Source organism: Petromyzon marinus, chromosome 47, assembly GCF_048934315.1.
Source record: "Petromyzon marinus isolate PM22_M1 ecotype Great Lakes invasive population chromosome 47, UKy_Petmar_22M1.pri1.0, whole genome shotgun sequence".
Lineage (NCBI taxonomy): Eukaryota > Metazoa > Chordata > Hyperoartia > Petromyzontiformes > Petromyzontidae > Petromyzon > Petromyzon marinus.
In genome coordinates this window covers 8,679,280-8,705,812 of record NC_133713.1, presented here as the reverse complement: position 1 = coordinate 8,705,812, position 26,533 = coordinate 8,679,280, and the positions used below count along the sequence as shown (strand labels likewise).

The 26,533-nt window shown below is 52.4% G+C and overlaps 1 protein-coding gene across 4 annotated transcripts; it reads right to left on the bottom strand.

Annotated features, from left to right (window-relative positions):
• Window positions 1–582: 582 nt before the first annotated feature.
• On the bottom strand, window positions 583–26,111 carry WNT11 (Wnt family member 11). Of its 4 annotated transcripts, none has more exons than XM_076074372.1 (6): window positions 25,968–26,111; window positions 17,832–18,526; window positions 7,042–7,277; window positions 6,223–6,503; window positions 5,268–5,560; window positions 583–4,536 (listed from the first exon to the last, which is right to left on the bottom strand). In XM_076074372.1, exons 2-6 carry the CDS (start codon window positions 17,954–17,956, stop codon window positions 4,362–4,364), a joined length of 1,110 nt encoding a protein of 369 aa, XP_075930487.1. In that variant the 5' UTR covers window positions 17,957–18,526; window positions 25,968–26,111; the 3' UTR covers window positions 583–4,361. The 4 variants fall into 4 exon arrangements, with proteins under 4 accessions (XP_075930487.1, XP_032827730.1, XP_032827732.1 ...); XM_032971839.2 differs by lacking the exon at window positions 25,968–26,111 and adding an exon at window positions 24,643–24,829; XM_032971841.2 differs by lacking the exon at window positions 25,968–26,111 and adding an exon at window positions 21,665–21,796.
• Between the last annotated feature and the right edge of the window lie 422 nt (window positions 26,112–26,533).

The following is a 26,533-nucleotide window of genomic DNA, read 5'->3' as shown; positions in this document are numbered from 1 at the left end:
TCGACGCAAAACTCTCCTGCCACCACCGCTTTCCCCATAACGGGATACGCAGAGCAAAAGCGCCGGAATTGTTCGTAAATATGGGAGGGCGAAAATAAAAAAAAATCACACGCGACCACCTTGGGAGGACTTCTGATCGCAATTCCATCGCCACGATTAGATGGGGGGGGGGGGGGGAAATGTAAATTTGTTTTCCTTCAAAATTTCTAAAACACACACAAACTTCGATACATCACATGCACGTACCGGTATACATATATATTACACATACCTGTACGCAAATTACATTTTAAAAAAATGTATCCCCAGTTTCGGCTGGTGCACTTAAGCTGTCCCGTGTTCAGCAATCACGGGCTATTGTGGATATTTTTGTGTTCCTGGAATAGCTTGTTTTCCTACGACTAACCACCACCGCAAGCGGTGAATGAGAAATTTTTTCGATAATTAAGCACGCGCAACAGATGGGTTTTAAGATACACCAAGTTGAGAGTTGATTGTTTTTTTCTCAAATAGCTTTTCGGAAAGATTGTAGCAACGCGCGCACACACACACACGTATATATAAAAAGTACAGAAACGCCACTGGAAACTGAATACTTTTTAATAAATGCATAATAGATGTCTGTTCTGCCAAAACATGTACGGTTTATTTAACGGTTTTTTTAAATAGACAGAGAAAACGGCCCAAAAGCGAATAATTCCGACCATATTTCAATCGCCATTTTTTCATTGGAGAGGGGGGGGTGGCTGGGAGTGTAATTCTGAAATTATTATTTTGGTGGAATTCCAAAAAGTAAGGGCACTCATCCACCCTAGGGTTCAGTGGCAGGCCTTTCAAATCCCAGCCCCAGAAACGCGAAACAGGAAACAATGCAAGTCATTCTTTTCATATATATTTTTTAATCCAGACCTTATCGTGACCATTTCACACTGGGTGGCTTGGACGTTTCCCCCCCCCACCCCCGCTCTCTCTCGACATGCACGCACGCATGCACACGCGAGGCAAAAATGTGTAATAACAGCCAGAGATAAGAGAAAAGATTTATAAACAAGTCAGAATCCAAGATCTTTTTTTTTTAAAGCCCGCTACAAACTGGATTTTCTATCAAATAATCTTGGTCCTCATCACTCGTCCTGGGATTGTGGATAATCCGCAAACGGTCATCATTTCCAGGCCTGCCAATCTTCACCCATCGCCGCGATTACAACCGCCGCGGATCATACGCAACTGTTGAACGTCGGGAACAATGCGCAACGCTGGTCACATTACCACGTTATTGTACACTCGCACAGCGGTACTCTACAGCTCTCTCACACAGCGCTTTCGTCTTCATTTCAGTTTCATCGCACCAACTTAGTCGGATCACTGGTCGGGTGGGTACGGGGGGGGGGGTAGGGGGGGTACAAGCCCCCCCCCACGCGCACTGCCGGCAATTGTGCGTGAATCGTCGTCAGCAGTCCGCGGGCCACGACGGGAATTGGACCGCACCTAAAAAAGAAGGCAGCGGGCGAAACTTTTCGCAGCGCTGATCGATTTACGCAGCCAATGCGAGCGAGTTACGCGACAGCCCCACCTCACCACGAGGTAAAAAGTAAAACAAATCGCATCTTTGGGCCGCATTGAGACATTTGAACCATGAGACGTGGCGACATGTCTCGTCTGGGGCACTCATGGACTATCAGTCGCACTGCCATGGCTACACTGTGCCGTCGAGAAGTTTTAGCAAATGAGCCGTTGTTGCCGAAATTGGATCTATATTCTCACCGCGTTGTGGTTTTGGGCCCTCCGTGAATGTAACTGATATGGACACGTGACGTCTCAACGTTTTCGATGAGGTTATCGTCTATAGGGCATTGCATTTGGCCGGGTTACATTGCGCTTGGCAGTGCAGCACCACCGCAGTACGATGACCACCGCACTTCCATTTTAAACAAAACCCATCGGTGAAATGTGGCGCTCGTGTTATCCAGTAAAACACGCCAAGGCACATCATGGCCATCTCATATCAGAAATTCTGAGAATGAGAAGAATATATTTTATATATCTAATTGCATTTCGGTTTATTGTCAATGACCACACTTTTCGCAGGTTCAAAACAAAAAATCACGGCTCGTTAATAACGGAATCACTATCGCTCGCTCGCGTCAATTAATTCCATTCGTTACTTTGGGACATAAGATGATGGTAATCAATTTAAGTCCACCTCCCAATTATTTTTTTTGTGCTCATTTCGTGCATTGAAAGAGATCAAATATCAAAATTTTATGATTTGGAGCCTTTGGTCATCGATCCACTGCGGTGTGGGATGACGATCGCCGTTCTGCTTTTGAAGCGCACACGCACGGCTGTCGAGCACCGGCCCCCGTGAGATGTGGTCGTATCTTACAAAGATTCCCGAATCCAGATTGGGTTGCACCGATTGGACACCACGAGCCGTCAAACCACTGCGATGTTGTTCGTCGCATAACCAAAAATAGTACTTCCTGAAGCTCAGCTTTGTTTGGGATTACCCTTAGGTCAACTGGGGCCTAAAAAAATCGGTGACTGGGTCACAGAGTGGCATTGAACGTAGGGGAGGCCGAAAGTGGTGCTTGCCACACCGGCTCCCCCCCCACCCCCCGCCATCAGCTTTATAGAGGCTCGCTAACAGTAATCATTTGAACAGTCTCTTTGCTAAAGGATGGATTTTTTTTGCACACGCGCGCACGTACACACCAATTCGTATGTTTACATACAAAACACAAATATATTTACCATTAATTTCCGCATATATTTACACACACACTGTGTGGCAATATATATGGGCATCCGCACCGTTGCGCACATACATACACATATACATAAATGGTACGTGCATACATACACTTATATATATGAAATGTGGTATGATGTTCCGTTAGTCCTGCCCAGGAACAAACCAGGCTAAGTTCAAATGCAATGCTGGCAGGACGAGAGAGTCGGTCTGGTACGTTTGTTCCTTGCATTATTTCGAATATTATAAACATAATTACCGTGCTATTAATTATAACCAATCATTGTAGGGCGGTGGGGGCCATGGCAACGGACAGCGAAGTGGCCTTGCCTCGCGGACACGCAACTTGGACATTTGAACGGACGACATTCATCTTAAAAGGAGTGTTTTCTGGATTTCGTGGACTTTACATACATATATAAACAAATTTTACTTGAGGAGGAAAACAACAAGAACATTTCATCCTCTCCAGGAGACTGAGTTGGGAGGCACGAAGAACGGTCTTGGTGGGAAGATTCCTGGCGGATAACTTCCCGGAAAGACAGACACCGACTTTTGGGAAAGGGGGTGGGTGGGGGGCGTAAAATCTTCCCACGCTGCCAAATCTTGCCGGCAGCCTCTTCCGAGTTCCAACCCACCCACCGCCACTAAGATCTTTGCCGCGTGGTATCACCGAGGACCGAGATCTTCCCAGCCGCTCCGTTCTTCTTCGAGATTCAGACGGCAAAAACCTTATTTTTCGCCGAAACTTCCAGATGATTCTCTCTCCTTGTTTTTCTTCCCCTCCACTCTCTCTCTCTCCGGCTGAATTTCTTCTGTAAGCTCCTTGCACCAGGAGGCAGGTGGGCGAGAAGGGCACGCTTTTTTTTTCCTCTCTCTCTCTCGGGAGGTTTTCTTTGCTGTTGTTTTTACATCGGCAAGGCTTCCGATGGAAATCTCAAAAGCGGATTTAGTTTCATTTTTGTTCTTAACAAAAAGGGCACGCGCACGTCCCTGCGTCGTAGAGCTTGCGATAGACGGGCGCCTCGCGAATGAAACTTAGAGAGGGGCAAAATCTCCGCAGTCGTAACGGCGGCTGTTTGTCCGAGACACGCGCACGCATGTGCTTGTGGACGCGCAAGTAAAAGCCGCGTCTGGATTTTGTTTCTGTTGACCGGTACTAATCCATGCTTTCTGCTTAGTAGGGCCTTGATGTTGCTGAAGTGTACATTTTATAAATCTCAACACAGACGCGTAACTTTTCGAATTTAGTTTTTTGTCGCGAGTGCCATTTTTCCGTTGGGGGGGGGGGGGGGGGGGCGTGATTCGTTTAACAATTTTTCCTGCGCCAGATTATTGTTTTGTATTTTCTTGTATTATTCAGCCGGAACAAACTTGCAACACGAGTCCCGTTTTTTTACCTTTGCTTTTCTCCTCTCCCGAACTTCAAAACATTGAATTGTTAAAGTAGTTCCTTCCGCAAAGTTCCGCCCCTCCCCCCACCCCCCGGCCTCCTCACCGGCGCAGCGATACCGTTTTTGTGTTGCCCACGGGTCGGCAAAGAGTTCACGGGAACGAGACGTCGACGCGTGGCGCGATTAAGCCACCGTCGCCTGGACGCGAGCCGGAACTACTTGCACACGTATCGCTCCACGGTGCGCTCGCACTTCTTGCAGGTGACGTAGCAGCACCAGTGGTACTTGCAGTGGCAGCGCTCCACCAGTGTCTCCGAGTACGGGTTGTACCCGCGGCCGCAGCACATGAGGTCGCAGCTGTCGCTCCCGGATGATGTCTTATTGCACTGCCTAGAGGGGGGCGGGGGGAGGCAGGGAGATGAGACGGATGAGGAAAGACACCAGAGACAAGGCCGAAGGCACTGTACGTACGTTGAACTTCTTTCCTACCGTACGTGGCCAACAGTGCTAAATTCGGAGGTGCGCGGGTATGCATGCACACGTACACACACACACAATGCGTGCGTGCACACACACACACTACAACAAGACCCCGCCATTCGCCACTAAGGCCACGCACAAGAACGCACAAAAAAAAGATCCCCCATGTAGCCTTAACAGACTGTTGGGGGCAAGTGCTCTCAGCGATTACCTATGATGGCCGGAACGACACACGAGGGGGTGGGTGGCCAACACCACGCCCGGCCGCCTTTGTCTCTCCAGTGGCACTGTTTACACACTGCACCAGGTACTCATTTGAGGCTGAGTCGACCTACGGGAGGCCCAATACCGGTTCAGATAATCGTCACTGGTGTTGGCCGTGATCGATCATCGAACTCGGGTCGCCGGGTTCGCATTGCAGTGCGCCAACTGCTACACTACCGCTCCCCGCACACGCACACGCCGGGAGACGGAACATTTGGCTCAGAGCGAGTCCTGGACCAGTTCAGATAATCGTCACCGGTGTTGGCCGCGAGCGAGAGCCTAACCCGGGTCGCCGGGTTCGTAGCGCAGCGCGCTAACCCACCACACTACCGCACGCGTGTACACGCACACACACACACACAGACACACGAGCGCACCTGTCCTGCGTGCCGGGCGACCCGAGCCGCTCGTTGACGGCGCAGTAGTCGGGCGAGCCCACGGTGTACACCAGCTCGTCGTCGCGCACCGGCCGGATGTCCATGTCGCGCGGCACCAGCTGGTGGCGCGTGCCCACGTGCCGGTGCGTCACCTTGCTGGCCGAGAGGTAGCGCGACTTCAGCTCGGCGGCGATGGCCGCGAGGTCGCGCGTGCCCTTCCAGCACGTCTTCACCGAGCACGAGCCCGAGATGCCGTGGCACTTACACTTGGTCTCCACCGAGCTGAGGAGAGCCTTGAGGGGACGGAGACGGATTGGGGGTGGGGGGGGGGGGGAGTGTGAGGGAGCGATTCAGGATTCGCCAGCTAGGGCTTGGCTTTGTTTGGGTGCCGCTCACGTCGATTCTCAAAGGTTCGGCACACACACACGCTTCCATGGTGGTGCCACGACCAGATGGGGGGGGGGGGGGCCTTGATTTCTCGCCGAGAAATGTACCGCCCGTTGGTCAAATCGGCAGGTGACACGGGATCACCATGTTACACCCGAGCTACCCCCGCGTTTCTAAACTAAAACTATTTTTTATTTTACCAGGTAAAGCCCAAAGAGCTGAACGGCTCTTTTTTTTTCTTTTTCCAGAAGCGATCTGGCCACAAATGACGACAACTCCACGAATAGGGCTTATCACGTGGACATTTATATCAGTAGCCAAATACTCCGAAACGCACGCCGATTCTCAATATGGTCTTGGGGGGGGGGGGGGGTAAAAACGGAGGACCTGGAGAAAAATCGACGCGAACACTGGGAGAGGCGTGTCAGGGTCGGGATCGAACCCGCGACCTCCCGCACACCGGGCGAGGTAGTCAACATCTTCGGAGCTCATGCCGCACCCCCGCCGTCGTCACCACCAACCGACCCCCGCCCCCCCTCTCTCCCACCGCCCCCTGCCGCGTGCTTACCTGCCGGCCGACCTCGTTGTTGTGCAGGTTCATGAGCCGCGACACCTGGCCACGCGCCGATTTCTTGGCGCGCATGGGCGCGTCGGCGAAGCGGCCCCCCACCGCCAGGCCGTGCCGCAGGTTGTCGCCGCAGCCCCCCCAGCGGAAGTCGGCCGAGGGGGCCTCGGCGGGCGTGGGTGCGCAGGAGCACGAGGCGAGGTCGCCGGCGGCGCAGGCCCGCGCCACCCCGTGGCTCGCGGCCGCCGCGGACAGCGCGTACACGAAGGCGGACTCGCGCGTGCCTGTGGTGGTTGGGGGGTGGCGGTGGGGCGTTGGCGTAGTTCGGTTAGCGCGACGCGTTACAAACCTCACCAACCATTCTTACACCTGCTCGTTCCCCACGCTCACCAACCCACCCCCCACCCAGACCCGCTCGTTCGCACGCTCACCAACCCACCCACCCCCTGCCCGTTCACACGCTCACCCACCCACCCACCCCCGCTCGTTCACACGCTCACCCACCCAGCCACCCACCCGCCCGTTCGTTCACACGCTCACCCACCCAGGCACCCAGACCCACCCATTCACACGCTCACCCACCCAGCCACCCACCCACCCGTTCGTTCACACGCTCACCCACCCAGCCACCCACCCGCCCGTTCGTTCACACGCTCACCCACCCAGCCACCCACCCACCCGTTCGTTCACACGCTCACCCACCCAGGCACCCAGACCCGCCCATTCACACGCTCACCCACCCAGCCACCCAGACCCGCCCGTTCACACGCTCACCCACCCAGCCACTCACAGGCCTGCCTGTCCGCCCGCGTGCCCACTCACCCCTCTCGAGGTCGGGAGAGAAATTGGGCGCCCGCTCGGCGGTGGAGCAGTTCCAGCGCATGTCGGCGAAGGCCTTGGTGCAGGCGCGCAGCGTGTCGCGTGCCGCCTGCACTAGCACGGGCGCCACGTCTAGCTGGCGCCGGCACAGCTGCGTCTGCTCGCCCACGAAGCCGCCCAGCCCCCGGCACAACCCCGTGTGGTTCCACACCTGCTCCACGGGCACCCGTGATATCGCCCTGGCATGGTTGGCGCGGGAGGGGGAAGGGGGGTGAGAGGGCAACGTTGAAATGTTGATAGGTACATGATCACGTGGAACGTTACGGGAGGACAGAGGGGGAGAGAGAGAGAGGGAGAGAGGTGCCGCCGGTTATTGCGAAAGCGAGGGAGATCGCGAAAGTCGCCCAGCTGGACACCGCCACGGAGCGGCGTAGGGAAAGAGACGGTGAGACGGAGGGAGAGGGAGAGAGGGGTGGAAGGGGTTAAAGGGAGGGAGGGGAGGTCAAAGAGGTCAAGTTAAAATAGGAAAATTCATGACGCAGTAAACCTTTTGAAAGATAGTGACATTACACAGCACTGATGACCAATACGAGACATCACGATGCAGACAGCGCTAAACTCAGTCTGAGCGGCGACGCCAAATGATGACGCCGAGCGGTATCGCCTCGACGGCACCGCCTCGACGGCACCGCCTCGACGGCACCGCCTCGACGGCACCGCCTCGACGGCACCGCCTCGACGGCACCGCCTCGACGGCACCGCCTCGACGGCACGGGCCACGCCGCCGGGCGCACCGCACCAGCGGCGGGGACGAAGAAATAGCGGAACAAAAATCTGCGAAGCGCGCAGAGAAAGAAGCGCGGAGAGAAGCTCGCTTTGAATTACGCGGAGAGACAGCGGGAGGGAGAGGATCGCCGTGCATTTGAGGACACGCGCAGGCTAGAGGCATCGCGTCGGTTTGCAAGGGAGAGTACGCGGGCTTGGGCAGGGTACTGGTCCTCAGGCCGCAGCAGGTCGTGGTACCACCCGAGGTAGTGCACCATGAGCAGTTCCGACGAATGCGTACGGTTAAATGAGTGGATCGACCGATAACCCCACGCGTTTAGAGTGGTTTAAAGAGAGTCTTTCGCGATTATTGGGGGCCACTAAAAAAAAAAGGGAATGCCACCTCGGATGGCACTGGCAAGGGAGTGTACGTCGAGGTGATCAGACAACAACGCAGGAGCGCGACGGAAGGAGCGGAAAGCCCCAGGGGGGGATGGGGGGGGGCAATATCCGGGAGCACCGGCGCGGAGATGGAGTTGTGAGATCTCGAGTGAGACGGAGCGTGCTGTTGCGAGGGATAGCGACGGTGCGCAGCGGTCCATCATTTGGACACACAGCTGCTGCTGATGACGACGTACGAGAGAGGCGGGGGATATAGACAGTGGTCGATTATTACAGAGCGCGTGTGTGCGTGGGGAGCGGTAGCGCAACTGGTTTGCGTGCCGAGCCACAGAAAACCCGGCGACCGGAGTTCGATTCCCAACTCGCGACCAATTACAGTGGCAATTATCTGAACTAGTACTGGGCCTGCCCTATGCCGACTCTGCCTCAGATGAGTACCTGGTGCGGTGTGCAAACACTTTGGCCACCGAGGAGACAAAGGCGGCCGAGCGTGGTGCTGGCCACCCACTCCCCCCCGTGTCGACCTTCCTTAGGTGCTCACTAACAGCACTTGCCCCAACAGTCTGTTAAAGGCCATCTTTGTCTTTGTTTTCAAACCATGGTGCTAAAAGGACCACGATACTACATTACTCAGTCGGTATACAGTTGATACACGTGTGTATGATGAACTTCTTTCGCACCGTACGTAGCCAACCGTGCTAATCGGAGGTGTGGGGGAAGGACAACAAACTAAACACAAATCCAACAGCAATCGCCTGCACCCCCCCCCACCTCGCGAAAAAGTTCTGAGACCCCGCGAAGCTTCCCTGGGCAAAACAAGCGGAAGGAGACTCATCGTGATGACGATATAGCCCCACGCGTGCATGTCTCATCAACCATCGGTTCCAACGTGATCAGGATGGCCATCCAGCGGCGGATAGAGAATGGATCGATGATAAGTGTCCGTGTTAATCACCCGTTGGCTCTCATGCGGCGAGGCCTCCAATCAGCAGCGGATGGCGAATGGATGACTCGAATTTCGATCGATGGTACGTTTTACGAATATAGTTTCGTGATGATTAAGACATTTGTAAAATCCTAATTATGGACAATACAAACATAAAATAGGATTAAAATCCTTTGCAGCATTTGCTCGATCCGCTGCTGGATGAAGCCATCTAACATATTTATTCCAAATGGACATCAGCGTGTAGCATCTGCCAGCAGAGCTCAAGACCCTGGTGTTTACAGACTTAATTAGCCTTAAACTAACAAAAGCAAATACATTTTCGACTTATTATTTCTTGCAAAATGTAAAAAAATAGGAAATAGCTTGTACAGTTCGCATGTTTATCCTGAGCCCTATAGGATAAACAATTTGTTGTTATTGTTAGTGTGTGTGTAAACTTTCGTTATTTTTTTAGCTTTGGGTCATTTTCCAGCACTTATATAATTAGAACATAATGCTAAGATTGATTACACAAACAAAGATCCCCCGTATAGCCCTAACAAACGGTCGGGGCAAGTGCTGTTAGCGAGTACCTATGAATACCAGTACGGCATACGAGTGGGGTGGTGGCCAGCACCACGTCCGGCCGCCTTCATCTCCCCACTCCCGTTGTTTACGCACCACCACGTGACGATGCTTACACATCGCGCCGGGTACAGGAATCCTTCGAGGCCGAACCTAACTAGGAGAGGCCCCAGACACCGGTTAAGATAATCGTCACCCTAGTGTTGTCGGTTTTAAGGGGGAATTTAAGTCCGGGTGAGAAGCGCAGCGCGCTAAACGCCACACTGCCGCTCCCCCTCTACTATTTACAAGGACAAAGATTCGCACCGTTTAGACTTTAACAGACTGTGGGGGCCAACTGCTGTCAAAGCGAGCACCTTTATAGACACACCCGGCCGCCCTGGTCTACCCAGTAGTATCGGTTACAAACCGCACCCGCTAATTATTTCAGGCCGAGTGAACCTAGGTGGGCAGGCTCCAGGAGCGCTTCGACGTCAGAAGGGTTTACCCCTACCTCTGCACCCCCCTCCCCCTCTCCATGGACGGCCCTGTGTACACATGTACTGTGCATGTTCATATACAGTACAACACTCTAAAATAATAGGCCAGCAACTCCGTAGCCGTGGCCACACCACAGAAAGTGCAGCAGAATCAGAATACGTATTTATACTAGGGAGGAATCCGATGAGCTGTAAGGCTCTTAGTCACAGATGTCCAGTTAGTCAGGGGCGGGTCAGGACGTTACAACAAAACAAAATACAAACACGTATGGGAAGAGAAGATGGAACGCGAATGGGAAGAGAAGAGAACTAATGGAAAGTTGGAGGGAAATGAACAAAGATAAACTACGCCTCGGCGCAGCTGCACGGACCAGGGTCTGTTTTCACAGTGGGCGGCACCCAGAGAGGAGAAATTCTTGAGTGGGTGTGGCCACACGGGAGTCACGTGATTTGGGGGGGGGCTCGAGCCGATTTCGATTCAAGCAGTACGTAGTATACACAATGGGTCATACATAGGAAGATGGGAGGAGGTTTTCACAACTCTGGCTGTCGCCTGGTGATGCTAGTTGTAATTACTCGCGAAACGTCGTACTCCGATTGTAAGTGTTGTGGATTTGCTCTCCAACAAATCGGCGTGCTGTACTAGTAACGAATTGACACGTTCTGGTGGTGGCGGGTTTTAACGACACATTTATATTTAAGCGATCTAACCCAAATACGAGGGTGTGGGAGGCAGCTAAGTCCGTTTGTTGTTGCCAATGGTCGCATACCGCACGTCTGGTCGCGTTACACGGGGATGAGACGATGATCACCATGCTAGCGGTAATGGTTACGTTCGGATTTAGATGCTGGTGGGTGGGTGGGGGGGGAAGAGAAATTGCAGCAGTCGCTCGCGACAACGCGGATTACCGTCGTCTTGTTTACAGCGCCGTTGTCAATCCACTGCTGGATGAACCCCCGCCCCACCAACGCCCTGCCGTGCCCGGCGCGGTTTGGTAAAAGTGTGGGCGGCGAGAGGGGGGGGGGTGGATGGAGGATCGTGGGGGGAGGGAAGGGGGGGGGGTGGGAAGGGGGGGGGGTGATGGCGGGATCTATTTAGAATTCAAGCGCCACCCATGTTGGCCGTGGCCGGGAATCTAACTCAGGTGGAAGTACCGGGATTCTCTCTTCCACGACGACCGTGGACCACACGACTGTGGAGAAGTCCTAACCATCAAGCACGTCGCCGATGAATGCTCCATCCACGCACATCCTGGCGGTATCGCCGACACACACACTGCGTCAACCGCATCGGTGGACTGGATGAGGAACCATTGCATCCATTTATGACGATCGTTAAGAAAAAATAAACTTGCTTTTCACAATGCCACACGAAAGAAAAAGACTCCTCTCCCCCCACACACACAAAGACCCCCCCCCATATAACCTTAACAGACTGTTGGGGCAAGTGCTGTTAGTGAGCACCTATGAAGGCCTGAATGGCGCACAAGGAGGTGGGTGGCCAACACCACGCCCGGCCGCCTTTGTCTCCGCGGTGGCGGTGTTTTTTTTAAACATACCTCCCCATTTGAGGCCGCGTCGACCTAGGGGAGGGTACACAACTGAAAAACGCGTGACCTCCAACTCAAATTGAGATCGGCCCTCTGTATTGCCACATGGGAACTTGTTTAGCAAAGTCAGACTAAGGCTGCGTGTACCCAACGATCGGAGGGTTTGTGTCCTTTATTTAACCAGGTGACTCGCAATGGACCTTTTCAGAAGAGACCTGGGGACTTGCGTGATATTCACGTTGCACGTGCCAAATGCACATCATGGAAAACGCTCCGGGAATTAAGACTGCTACGACACTCTTTCGTGAACTATATACACGCGTAAAAAAAAATGTGTTTTGGCGCGGAGTGCTGACTATTTGAACGTAACCTGCCATAACTGCATACTTTATAAACACCCGCTGTAAATATTGATTTCATTAGTAGCTCATTAAGAGACTCGTGGGACAGCAAATCAGCTCATGTAGCCGCTAATGCTCGCAGCTTGGGACTAGCCACAGGAGGCATTCACCTCGCACATTCACTCGGGCCTGCAGTGGTTCTAGCTCGCACTCGGGGGGGGGGGGGTCACAAAAACCCAACCGTTGGGGTCACCAACTCGAACTTGGAGTCACAAACACTCACACGTCAGGTCACAAAAACTCGCACTTGGGGGGGGGGGGGTTATAACAACCCAACCAATAGGGGGGGGGGGGGGGAAGAGGTCACGAAAAAAATCGATCTTGGCAGGTTGCAAAAACTTAAATTAGGGGTAACCAAAAGTCACACTTGGGGTTCAGTCGGATTCGCTGAAACCAACATTGGGAACCACAACACCAGTCGCTCATTAAACCCCTAAGCCTCAGAGTATAAAGCGACTGCACAGGCGATGTGACCCCCCGCTCGTTGTGCGCCGCGACCCCCCGCTCCGTGCCACGTCCGAGGCCCTACGATCGTTTACGAACATCGAACAAAGCGGCCCAGAACCGTCTCGTTGGCACTACCCAAGGTGGCGGCAAACACCACCACTACCAACGAGAGCGCGTTATCTTTAGGATCACGAATATATATACACACCCGGCCATGGTTATAGCTTTTTATAATACATATATACGTGTTTTTAAAAAGGGTAGCTACGTAGCATGTTTGATAGAGAATAACGTTTATGGGAGGGGGCTTGGGGGTACACGAAGCGTCTACAAAATACGAATGCAAAATATCTGAAACCAGACGGCGTGCACACTAACACTGCTGCCCCATGGTGGACGAGAGGAATTCGCCACCCCAGGTGGGAACGGGACCATCCCCGATGCAAGAAACATCCCCCTCGGCTTCAATCTTCTGCGACGAAGCTTCTGGGTCCGCAACCCCTAAACCGCATCCCCACTGCATTAACGATGGCAGCAGCATCAGCAGATGCACTTCTACGTTGACGATGATGCACAGATGGGGAACTTAAAAATAAACTCTCCAGCGGTGCCCGGAGACTGTGGTCACCACCCAGAGCGGACAACCAGACTCAATGGCCGAGTCACAAATACGGAGGAGGAGGAGCCACTGTCATCATCACCAGTCCCGTTTACTCCCGACGCAATCATCTGGCTCATCAAGCCGCCTCGACGTGAAACGGGACTTCTTGTCGCTTTAGCTCAACATCAGCCAGGAAGAGGAGGTGGGGGGGAGGAGACGACAGGGCTAAGACCCGCGCCGCGCCACTTGTGCGTAATCGCGCTCAAAACGCCCGCGATGCAAAGGTCGCGTTTATCAGCGGAGCCACAGAGGGTTTCACACGTGAGAGTTTCACGACCGGCTGACTGACGTCTGGGGGAGGGGCTCAATTAAGCAAATTAGGAAGTGAATGCACACACACACATGTGTGTGTGCGCGCGTCTGTGTGTGTGTCTGCGTCTGTGTGGGGAGCGGTGTCCTAGCGGTTAGCGAGCTACGCTACGAACCCAGCGAACCAGAGTTCGATTCCCGCTGATGGCCAACAGCAGTGAGGATTATCCGAACCGGTCATGGGCCTCTCCCCTAGGTCGACTCAGCCTCAAATGAGTAATTGGTGCGGTGTGTAAAACATCGCCACTGGGGAGACAAAGACGGTCGGGCGTTGTGTTGGCCACCCAACCTCCCCCCCCCCCGCCTCGTGTTCCGTGCCGACCTTCATTAAGTGCTCGCTAACAGCACTTTCCCCAACAGTCTGTACAGGCTATACGGGGGATCTGTCTTTGTTGTGCGAGGGTGGCATGGCTATTACTATGAATGCACTTGATGACAAGTCGTGGCTGATCACACTAACAGGTTACGTGTGGTGCTTCCATGTCCACCGTTGTTGTTGTTGCTGATGTAATAACGATGTTGCTCGCTCACCGCCCCCCAATGTTTATTTCGCAAAGCGTTTACAGTCAGGGAAAAAAAGTATTTGATCACCTGCTGATTTTGTACGTTTTCCCACTGACAAAGATATTATCAGTCTATAATTTTAATGGTAGGTTTATTTGAACAGTGAGAGACAGAATAACAAAAAAATCCAGAAAAACGCATGTCAAAAATGTTATAAATTGATTTGCATTTTAATGAAGGAAATACGTATTTGACCCCCTCTCAATCAGAAAGATTTCTGGCTCCCATGTGTCTTTTATACAGGTAACGAGCTGAGATTAGGAGCACTCTTAAAGGGAGTGCTCCTAATCTCAGATTGTTACCTGTATAAAAGGCACCTGTCCACAGAAGCAATCAATCAATCAGATTCCAAACTCTCCACCATGGCCAAGACCAAAGAGCTCTCCAAGGATGTCAGGGACAAGATTGTAGACCTACACAAGGCTGGAATGGGCTAAAAGACCATTGCCCAGCAGCTTGATGAGAAGGTGACAACAGTTGGTGCGATTATTCGCAAATGGAAGAAACACAAAAGAACTGTCAATCTCCCTCGGCCTGGGGCTCCATGCTAGATCTCACCTCGTGGAGTTGCAATGATCATGAGAACGGTGAGGAATCAGCCCAGAACTACACGGGAGGATCTTGTCAATGATCTCAAGGCAGCTGGGACCATAGTCACCAAGAAAACAATTGATAACACACTACGCTGTTAAGGACTGAAATCCTGCAGTGCCCGCAAGGTCCCCCTGCTCAAGAAAGCACATATACATGCCCGTCTGAAGTTTGCCAATGAACATCTGAATGATTCAGAGGACAACTGGGTGAAAGTGTTGTGGTCCGATGAGACCAAAATGGAGCTCTTTGGCATCAACTAAAGTCGCCGTGTTTGGAGGAGGAATGCTGCCTATGACCCCAAGAACACCATCCCCACCGTCGAACATGGAGGTGGAAACATTATGCTTTGGGGGTGTTTTTCTAAGGGGACATGACAACTTCACTGCATCAAAGGGACGATGGACGGGGCCATGTACCGTCAAATCTTGGGTGAGAACCTCCTTCCCTCAGCCAGGGCATTGAAAGTGGGTCGTGGATGGGTATTCCAGCATGACAATGACCCAAAACACATGGCCAAGGCAACAAAGGAGTGGCTCAAGAAGAAGCACATTAAGGTCCTGGAGTGGCCTAGCCAGTCTCCAGACCTTAATCCCATATAAAATCTGTGGAGAGAGCTGAAGGTTCGAGTTGCCAAACGTCAGCCTCGAAAACTTAATGACTTGGAGAAGATCTACAAAGAGGAGTGGGACAAAATCCCTCCTGTGGGCAAACCTGGTGGCCAACTACAAGAAACGTCTGACCTCTGTGATTGCCAACAAGGGTTTTGCCACCAAGTACTAAGTCATGTTTTACAAAGGGGTCAAATACTTATTTCCCTCATTAAAATGAAAATCAATTTAACATTTTTGACATGCATTTTTCTGTATGTTTGTCATTGGTAGTCTGTCTCTCACTGTTCAAATAAACCTACCATTAAAATTATAGACTGATCATTTCTTTGTCAGTGGGCAAACGTACAAAATCAGCAGGGGATCAAATACTTTTTTCCCCCCCTCACTGTACAGATCGGCGCCAATGCCTCGAATCGTTGTGGATTCATTCGGGGAAAATTTAAAGAAAATCTCGCCGCTGACCGCGATGCCCGGGTGGTGTTGTGTGGAGTTGTTTTAAATTCTGGGACAATATTCGATCGATAGCCGCGACGGTAATCTATGCGCGCGTAAACATCGTGCAAACGCTGACCGCGTGTGCCGATCTCCACGTCGTGGCCAGGAGTTGAACCCGGGTGGACAACTGTGGAAGCTGTTGGAGCGGAGCGCTCGCGACGGACAGCCGCTTGGACCCGATTGGAATGAATAGAGTCCGCTCGTGTTGACATCAAACGGGGGTTGCGCTCACCAACACAACGATCCGGGTGTTCGTTGAGAACATTCACGCGCGCATATGCAGACACAGAAAGACAAAGACTCCCCTCCCCTCCCTTCCCCGTTAAGCCGTACAATGTTAGCGAGCACCTATTAAGTCAGTGGTGTGGCCAACAACTATGCCCGGCCCGCCTTTGTATCCCCAGTTCCGGAACCACCGCATCGGGCAATCTACTCGCTTAATGCCAAGTCAATATCCAAATCAAGGCCCGATGATAATTAAAGTTCGTTTTGCGATGCAGAACATATGCAGACGTCAAATCGAACCCGGGGTTGCTGGTATGTTGCGCTAAGCATTGCACCAACTTTTGGGGAAAGTAGCTGTGAGCGAGTAGCACCTAGGATTGCTCGAACGGTACACGAGGTGGTGGTTGTCCAACACCACTCCCGACCGCCTTTGTATCCCCAGGATACACACCGCACCAGGTATTAAATTTGAGGCCGAGTTGACCTAGGGGAGGCCCGGGGACTTGTATTTAGACAACAGTCGCTGGTGTTGGCCGTGAGCGGGAATCGAACTCGATACGTCGGGATTGTAGCGTCGCGCATTAACCGCTCCACAAACCGTACATGCATATATACACACACATATACATACCATGTACACATGTCACGTACACAAATACATACAAACATATACGCACGCGTGTATGTTATTATGAACACACATATCACGTATACCATATAGGAATACACACTGTACACGAGTATGCACGCATATATTTACACATGTACCCTAGACAAATATAATGTATACATACTATATGCAGTGTGTGTATATATATACACACCTTATATGCCGTACACACAAAAGATACTCAGACGGATATATGCCCCCGTATTAAATTAATCGAATGTTTGGGCAAATGCTAAATGCGGGCACCTATGGAATTTATAACACACACACATATATATGCAAACATCATGATATATATACACACACACAGTATGTGTGTGCGTGCATGCATGCAGGATATAGATAGTATACATAAAAACACGAAACGCCAAACAATTAACATATAAGCACGGGTGTTTTCGGCAAACCACCTGCTAGCGAACGCCTATTAAGGCCGCATATACACACACACAGACTCAACGTAGCGCGCATTTACACATCCCGCGTTCACAACCCATCAGCGGGCAGAAAGGGGTTATTGTCGTTTTGTCCTGCGCCAAACGCCACTGACCCACGTGGTGAAGTATGGTCAAGTACGCCTACACGATCCGCACCGCGTGGCGCGGCTCGGCCCTCATCCAGCAGTGGATTGACAAACGGGCTCGACTCGCAAACACACAAACATCCTGGGCATGCGACGAGACGATGGTGCAATAAATGCGCGTGCGAGTAATATACAAACTACACACATACTACATAAAAAAACACTACACCATGCACACACACTACGCAATATACACACTACACCTTGTACACTACACACACACTACGCCATATACACCCACAATACACACTACGCAATATACACCCTACACCATAAACACACACACACACACCACAATACACATTACATACACATACAAAGCACACACCAGACAAAGATACCCCCCACTACTATAGCCTGACCAGACTGTTGGGGCAAGTGCTGTTAACGAAGACCTTTGACGGCAGACAGCGGCACACGAAGCCGCGGCGGGGTGGGGGGGGGCGGCGTGGGTGTAAAAAACAAAACACCACGCCCGGCCGCCTTTGTCTCTCCACACACAGGGCACTTGCGCTGGTACTTACAGCCATCGGATCGCGTTGCAGCAGACCACTTGAAGCACCAAGGCGCGGAGGACCCACACGAGGCACTTGCTCGTCATGCTCACCGCGCCGGTGGAGGAGGAGGCGAAGCCTCTGCGGGAACTCATTTCCACCGATCTGCTCCGGTGCGGGTCTAGCTCGGGTCTGGTCCCGGTCTAGCTCGGGTCTGGTCCCGGTCTAGCTCGGGTCTGGTCCCGGTCTAGCTCGGGTCTGGTCCCGGTCTAGCTCGGGTCTGGGTTGCGGCTCCCCCGGTCCAAACCCCGACAACAACAACAAAGACCCCACCGCACTCGAATTCGCGCTTTGACCGCGAGAAGTCCACAAAGCGTGGGGGGCGAGCGCCGATGACCCCCTTCTCTGCGCTCTTGCGGCTTCTGCGATTTCTCGCGATGCAGTAAGAAGACGCTGCGCTGCTCTTGATGTTGCCACTGCCGCTGTGCGCCGCCGCCGCCGATGTGAATCTTCTTGCGCGATGCGAATGGCAGGAAGGAAGAAAAACAAGTTCACATGCTCGATCCTAAATTCCGCGGCTCTGCTGCTTGTTATTTTAGGTTCGGTTCGTAAGACGATCGGTCCCGCTAGGCCACCAGCCGCGTGCGTTCTACAAAGAGAACCGGTTCTGGGTCGTCGTTGTTGTATAAACCGGTGCCGCCGATTCCACGTCCGTTCAGAGAATCCTGCACGCGAGACACAACAACAACAACGCTGTTTTTTGGGGGAGGCAAGTGCGGTTCCGCAAGCACCGGCGGGGTGGGCTGGAGGTCGACACCCACTCCCGGCCGCCTTTGTCTCCCCACCGCACCAAGGTGCTCACTTGAAGGCCGAGTGTAAACACTGCGGAGGCCCAGGGCAGGTTGAGATATTCCCCGCCTGCCACTTGGTCGTGAGCGGGAATCGAACGTCGGGTTTTTTTTTAGTCACGCGGTGCGCTAACCACTGCGCCACCACTCCCCCCCACACACACACACGACAGACATGCAGACACACTCGCAACAGCTATAGACGAAGCTATCCACTATAAACCCATTCAACTTTATAGCCTTCAAACCCACGAGCGACGTTGTGCGGCGGGGTGCGTTTATTGGCGGATTGTAGACACCCCAGCAGTCTACAGGGGTACAACATTCTGAAAACCGTCGAGCAATATACATTTATAAATCGTCCATGGTCTGTTCATGAATAACACGATCCCGCTGTATTCATTCCCATTCGAATTCTAAGTCGCTCCAAGGAGAACGAGACGCAGCCCAAACTTGCGCCCGATGCCCAATGTGCACTTCTACAAACTTGTTTCACACAACTCGCTTGCATCTAACAAGACGAAGATACCGCCACCCCCCCCCCTTGTGTAGCCTGTAGCAGACTGTTGGGGCAAGTGCTGTTAGCGAGCACCTATGAAGGCCGTCACGGCACACGAGGGGGTTGGGTGGGCCAGCACCACGCACGGCCGCCTTTGTCTCCCCAGTGGCGATGTTTTTACGCACCGCACCGGGTCACTCATTTGAGGCCGAGTCGACCTTCGGGGAGGCCCAGGACCGGTTCAGATGTCGGCCGTGAGCGGGAATCGAACTGCATCACCGCATGTATATATACACACACGCGAACTACCCGATTATAAGACGCATCCCTAAGTTTTGCTTTCGAATGGACAGGTGGGGGGGTAGGTGGAAAGTGCGTCTTATAATCAGAAAAAAACAACGTACATTAGTTTAGGTTTTATTTTTAACTTGCTTACACGCGCTGTGCCATTAAATATTATTATTTGTCGAGGGCTCACCCCAACTAAAATCACACGTGTAACAAAGTAAGCAGGCGAACACACACAACAACAACACGCACACGCGCGCGCGACACGCACGATGCCCTCCAAAAATGCTGCGGACGCAACAATCGCGAATTGGCACCGCGTCCACATCACCCAACTCGCATGGGGCCCACTCGGCCGAAGTTATCCGTGCAACTCAGACACTCGCAGCAGCAGCATCACGGCGTCGTTCGACTTCGAGCTCCCCAACCACGAAACGAGCCGAGCTTCTATTCGAAGTCGAAGAAGATTTTAACGTTTTCAGCCGAAATCCGTTCAAAAGCGATGCCGAGTTTCGGCCGATCTACTGAAAATGGGGGGGGGGTTGGACCCTCATCAGCGCTGCGAATGACCGAGCAACGTGCACAAACGCTTCCAGACTAAACAAAAAAAGCGATTTAAATCCACGCGTAATCCGATTATCGCCTATAATGCAAGTATATTATAGCGTTAGCGCCGCCGTGTGCGCTGTACTTACTCGGAAGTCAGCAGAGGTGTGAATGGCTAAAAGAGCGGCAATTAAAGGGACACGGCGCGTGGCGGTGGTCTCTGTCGGCGCTCTGCGGAGGTCTCAGAGCGGAGTGAGAGGCGGGCGGGCGGGCGAGCGGACACGGCATAGACACCGGGCATCTGATCGTATAAGCCCAGCCTCGTTTAGCTCACACACACACCCACTCATCCTTTGTGTGTCTGTATCTCTCTCACACACACACGCACACACCTCCATATAACAAAGGCAAAGATCCCCCGTATAGCCTTGAAAACGGTTGGAGCAAGTGCTGTTAGCGAGCACCTATTAAGTCCTGAACGGTAAACGAAGGGGGTGGTTGGCCAACAACGCCCGGCCGCCTTTGTCTCCCCAGTGGCGATGTTTTACACACCGCACCAATTACTAATGAGGCCGAGTGGACTTAGGGGAGTTTCAGATAATCGTCACCGGTGTTGGTCGTGAGCGGGAATCGAACTCGGGTCGTCGGCTTCGTAGTGCAGCGCTAACCGCTGCGCCACCGCTCCCCACATTCACATACCCCCCCCCCCACTTTCTCCGACTTGTCGATCCTTCTCTCTCACAGACACTCAACGTCACCTACACATACACACATCCTTCATGTGTGTCTGTATAACACACAACACCCCCCCCCCCCTTTCTCTATCTTACCATCTTGCCTGTCCGTCTCTCTCACAGACACTCCACTTTATACACGCACACAGACACCCACACATACAGGCACCCACCCACACACAGATACAGGCACACACACATACAGGCACCCACACACACACCGATACAGGCACACACACAGACAGGCACACACACATACAGGCACACACACACAGATACAGGCACACACACAGATACACACACACAAACACCTTCTCATCCCCTGCCCGCGCGTCCGTCTCCCACGCAGTACGCCAACGCTCCGATCCAGTTCTGACCAGCGTGGTGAAGTGAAGAGCCGTCATTACCTCGGGACTCTTCATGCAGCAGTGGAATTACCATACAGACAAAATATACGACACAAAAGATTCTCCCCCCACCCACCGCTTTAGCCGCAGACTGGTGGACCCCAGGTCCAACCGCCTTTGTCTTCCCACTGGTGCTGTGCACACAAGTCCGAGTAGACGCTACGGGGAGTCCCAGGATCGGTTCAGATATTCGTCACCGATGTTGGCCCTGAAGGGGGATTGAACTAGGATCTCTGCTGGATTCGTAACGCAGCGCGCTAACCGCTGCGCCACCGCTCCCCACGCAACGCACCCACACACACCACCGTGGTACACAAAGCACTATCTTGGCAATCCAATGACCTTTAATATTTGTCTTCTACCTGAAGTGCCAATACACGAGGTGACATCAACGGGACGGCTTACAGCAAGCTCAACAACTACAGCACTTAAACCACGTGGCGCACGATCGCCGTACCCATCCCAACAACGATGGGGAAGGGGGGTTACATTCGGGGCGGCCACGCTCTCAATCAAGGGGACATCTCACGCTCAAACCTACCGGCAAACCAGGCAGAGCAGCGAGCGGCACGGCAGAACCACGAAAGCCACCGGGGAATGCGACATCAAACGCGATGCTGTCTATGCAAGAACATCTAAATGGAGAGAATCAACGCGTCCATTCATAGGAAAGGTACCGAAATATAGAGCGTGTTATTTAATTATAGATGTATACTACAGCTCGATTATAATAGAACGTTAGAGGTAGGGGGGGGGTAGTTGTCTGTATCGGCTGCGTGTCTCGCCACCGATCTGATGATGATGATGAGGATCGTGGTGGTGGTGGTGGCGGTGGTAACAATCCTCAATGTTGCGAGCATCAATCGAGTAGTGACACAGTGCTGCCACCTGCCGGCATGAGTGCTTCGTCGCAACGAGGGAACAGCGCTGGCTGTTTTGACGGCGTGGGCGCACCGTTCCACGTGGTGGTGGTGTTGTCTTGAACTTGTTTCGCAGCGCGCTCAGCCAACCGTGCTGATCGGGAGGTGCGGGGCAAGGACAACAAACTGAACACAAAAAGCGATTCTAAAGAAATGGGGTTTTCTATCGAGATTGAAGAGTGCATAGCTCCAGTGGCTTCCGAACAGCATAAGAGCGTTCCAGACGGCCGTAGAAGCGCATCTGAGCGCCGGTGATGATTATCTGATTGAGGTCCTGGGCCTCCACTAGGTCGACTTAGCCTGAAATGTATATTACCTGCTGCTGTGATTGCAGTACGATCTAAACGTCGGTACATAGCAAGACAAAGGCGGTCTGGGGTGCGTAGTAGAATCGATGGTCACATCAGAGACAAAAGTTCCCCGTATAGCCTTAACAGACTGTAGAGGCAAGTGCTGTTCGCGAGCACCTATGAAGACCGGAACGGTACACGACGGGGTGGGTGGCCAGCACCACGCCCGGCCGCCTTCGTCTCCCCACTGGCGATTTTTTTTTACACACCACTCATTTGAGGCCGAGTCGACCTAGAGGAGGCCCACAACGTGTTTTATAAAATCGTCACCGCTGTTGGCCATGAGCGGGAATCGACCTCGCGCCGCCGGGTTCGTAGCGCAGCGCGCGTACCCACTACACCGCCGCTTCCCAAACCACCAAAAGACAAAGCTCCCCCAGGTATGACCTTAGCAGACTGTTGGGGGCAAGTGCCGAGTGGCACCTATTAAGGCCGGCACGGCACACGAGGGGGTGAGCGAGTGGCCAGCACTCAGCACCGCCGCCTTTGTCACACCACCAATGACAAAGATCCCCCGTGTAGCCTTAACGCACTGTTGAGGCAAGTGCTGTTAGCGAGCACCTATGAAGGCCGGAACGGTACACGAGGGGGTGGGTGGCCAACACCACGCTCGGCCGCCTTTGTCTCCCCCAGTGGCGATGTTTACACACCTCAGCAGGTACTCATTTCAGGCTGAGTCGACCAAGGGGAGGCCCAGGACCGGTTCAGATAATCGTCACCGGTGTTGCTCCGTGAGCGGGCTAACCGCTACACCACCACGCTCCATGCGTACGTTGTACCGGGCGGGGTGCCTTTAAGAGGCGCTCGCAAACTCCACGTGCCCCAACAAGCCAGCGCGTCCCGACGGGCGATACATTGTCCTTGGCAATTAGCATTTGTTAAGCGATACTTGTTGAGAGGGCTGGAATCCTTGACTGGATACCCAACAATAAGTCTCAATACACACTGGCGGTGAACGTGCAGACTTCCTTTCATACAGGCTCTGCGGGCGACGGTAAATCCCATTACGCCTGTCCGTAGCTCCAAATAGGTCTGGTGTACGGTGCCGTAGCGCGAACAGCCGATATTGTCAATGTATAGCAGCCAAATACTCGAAACGCACGTGGACTCTAAATGTGTAGGGAAAACCCGGAGAACACGCAAATATACAGCAGCAGGCGTCAGGATTGGGATCGAACCCACGACCTCCTGCATACCCAGCGAGGTAGTTAACATCCCCTAGCCACCGCCGCGCCCCGTGTCATTCCCCACGATGCCCACTGACTTTTCGTAACAGCAAACGTGGAAGCAATTCAACGATTCGAAACGATGACGCTCCCGAATGGGGGGGGGGGGGGAGCACTTCAGTTGAAAAATGTTGCTCAGACAATTGCGATTAGCTTCCCTGCGCTTGGAAGGCGGTCACGCCTAACATCGGAGAGTTGTGACGGCGACACTTGAACCAACCCGAAACAGACCGGCGTGGTGAAGTATGGCGAAACAACACAAACCCAATCCTTGGTGACACGACAACGCAGTGGGGAAGAGGCCGTGATCCAACAGTGGATGGATCATGGTCGATGCATTATTGTTAAAACACACACACGTAAGAGCGCAATAGGCAAAAAATATTATAGAACACGCGTATTGCAATGTGGATAAGTGGTACGCACCAGTGGGTCTCGCTTACACGATCGGCGGCACCGATCCTATTCATTAAGCAGTAATCGTTTATTCTTTGCACATTTAAAATTCCACTTTCGTCAAATACACTCGCTGTCAAATGCCAAATAGAACAATAATCAAGTCATAATCTATACAGCTGTACGGATCATTGACGCTATGGATAGGTGTTCATCACCGCAGGCTATGGGAATAATTGATGTTTGCGAGCGCCTATTAAAACAATTATGTCGATACATAAACATCTGTGGAGCCTTTGAAGCAATGGTCGCAAATTATTGTCAGAGCACCCAATCGCACGATGTTGTATGTGGAATTTATTTCGTACCGTAACGTAGCCAACCGTGCTCATCGGAGGTGATTACAAAGGTGATCTGTTCGGCATTGTAGGCTATCGGAATCATATCTGTTAGTGAGCACCTATCAGCAAGATGTGCATTACAAAAGGGTATTCTGTTCAACATTGTAGGACATTAGAAGGATGTCTGTTCGCGAGCACCTATTGATATATCACGACAACACGCAAACACGGACCGCCTTTAAAGCAAGCACATCTGACTGCGCGTTTCCTGCCGTTTTCGACTCACCTGCCGCCTCCGTCGTCTCTCGCCCAACAAGAAGCACTTCCACAGGTCGGGACGCGAACCTGTGCGTGATATGGGTCGGTCGGTTCTCTGTAAGCTACACACGCAGCCAGCGGTGGCACAATACACACACACGCACGCGCGTTCTGCGTGTGTGAGTGTGCATATGTACAGACTGTCGAACAGCCATTGGCTCATCAAGGCGACACCAAAACCGCCCACACCCCCCAGCCGCGTGTCCCCCCCCACCACCACCACCAGACGTTTATTCGCAAACTTGATCGCCCGCCCATACGCCTACCCACCCACCCATCCCCCCCCTCGCGTTTCAACTTTTTTTTCCTAATTTATCCACGATAGCCACACTCAGTCCCAGGACTTGAATTCAGAAAGATCCTCCTCCTGCCCCTGCATTGTGCTCATGTGTATATATGTTGTAAATGTTTCCAGCCAATTTATGACGATGACGAGTTGTGTTTATGATTATTATTGTTATTCACGTGGAGAGGAGCAAACCGGAGCACCTGGAGGAAACCCACGGCTTGCGCGAGGTGGCACAACACTCGATCCCCCTACAGGTGGAAACAGATGGCGATTCGTGCTATTTTGTCAGCCTGCAGGCTTCTCTTCCCGCCCGAGACGCCAACGGGGACCGCTCTCAACTCATCGGGGACTCAACCAAACTGCGAATCCGGCGGGGGTGCACACCACCAGGGGATGAGTCGCTGATGTCTTGCCCACCCAATGCAACACGCTTACTCTGGTGGAACAAGTGGACTCATCGATTCAGCGACCACTCCCTCTGCTAATATGGAATTGCTCACAGGCATTAAACGCACAATTGTAACCCTGCTGCTGCGGCTTCTGTTTTTTTTTCAAACGCCATATGAAATAAAACGACGTACATTATACGTGTAATATTGAAAGGTATGCTTCCAAAAAGGGAACTTTGTCTCTGGATGATGCCAATAATATTACCCCTACCCCATCCTTCAAACCAGCCTTGTCTTCATTTTAGCACCAAAACAAACTCTCAACACATTGGTCAACGACACCTCGTATGTGTGGCCTTTACATTAAAATATATTATGACATAGAATATATAAAATATATAATTACATAACATATATAAAATATATAATTACATTAAATACGGAGCATCGTGTATTATGGCTCCTTCATCAGAGCACAGATCTAGAAATTACCAGAGGACGAGTGGATACAAATACGAGTTGGGAGTAAAAAAATCACAACAGCAACTCTGCCTCCAGATATATAAATAACCACTTTGTTTAGTTCACGGTTCCCCGTTGGATTCACACACTTACCATCCTGCCAACACGGTTATGGCTCAAGCGAGCGAACTCTGCATCTGGTCTGACAGCCTGAGTCTCGTCAGCAGAAGTCGAGCTTGTTAAGCAAATTCTGCCGGACTACCAACGAAGGAAGCGCCGATGACAACTTCAGAAACGAGTTACTGTGTATTGTTTGATGTCAGCTCGAGTTAGACGATGCAACCGCACAAACCAGACATCCCGGTTCGCATCCCCCTTTGAACGAACGCGTTGCGTTAAATACAAAGCGTTCCCCAACCCCCCCCACCCCCTGCCGCGTGTTAAGCCAGACACGAGGATGCTTGAGGTTGCAAGTGCGGTCGGCGAACACGCATCAAAGCGTGGCGCATGAAAGTGTTGCGGAAAAAGGGCCGCGTTGCATATTTCATGATACGGCCTTGGTGCAGCCACAAGTCGCCAACTGTGCCTAGGACCTACGAAAACTATGAAAGGGCCTACGACAAAATATAAATGTGACCACGGTTTTGTTTGTATGATTTAAATAGCAAGGATAGACACAGTATATATACACAAAGAGGCAGTGATTTTAACACGTAGGC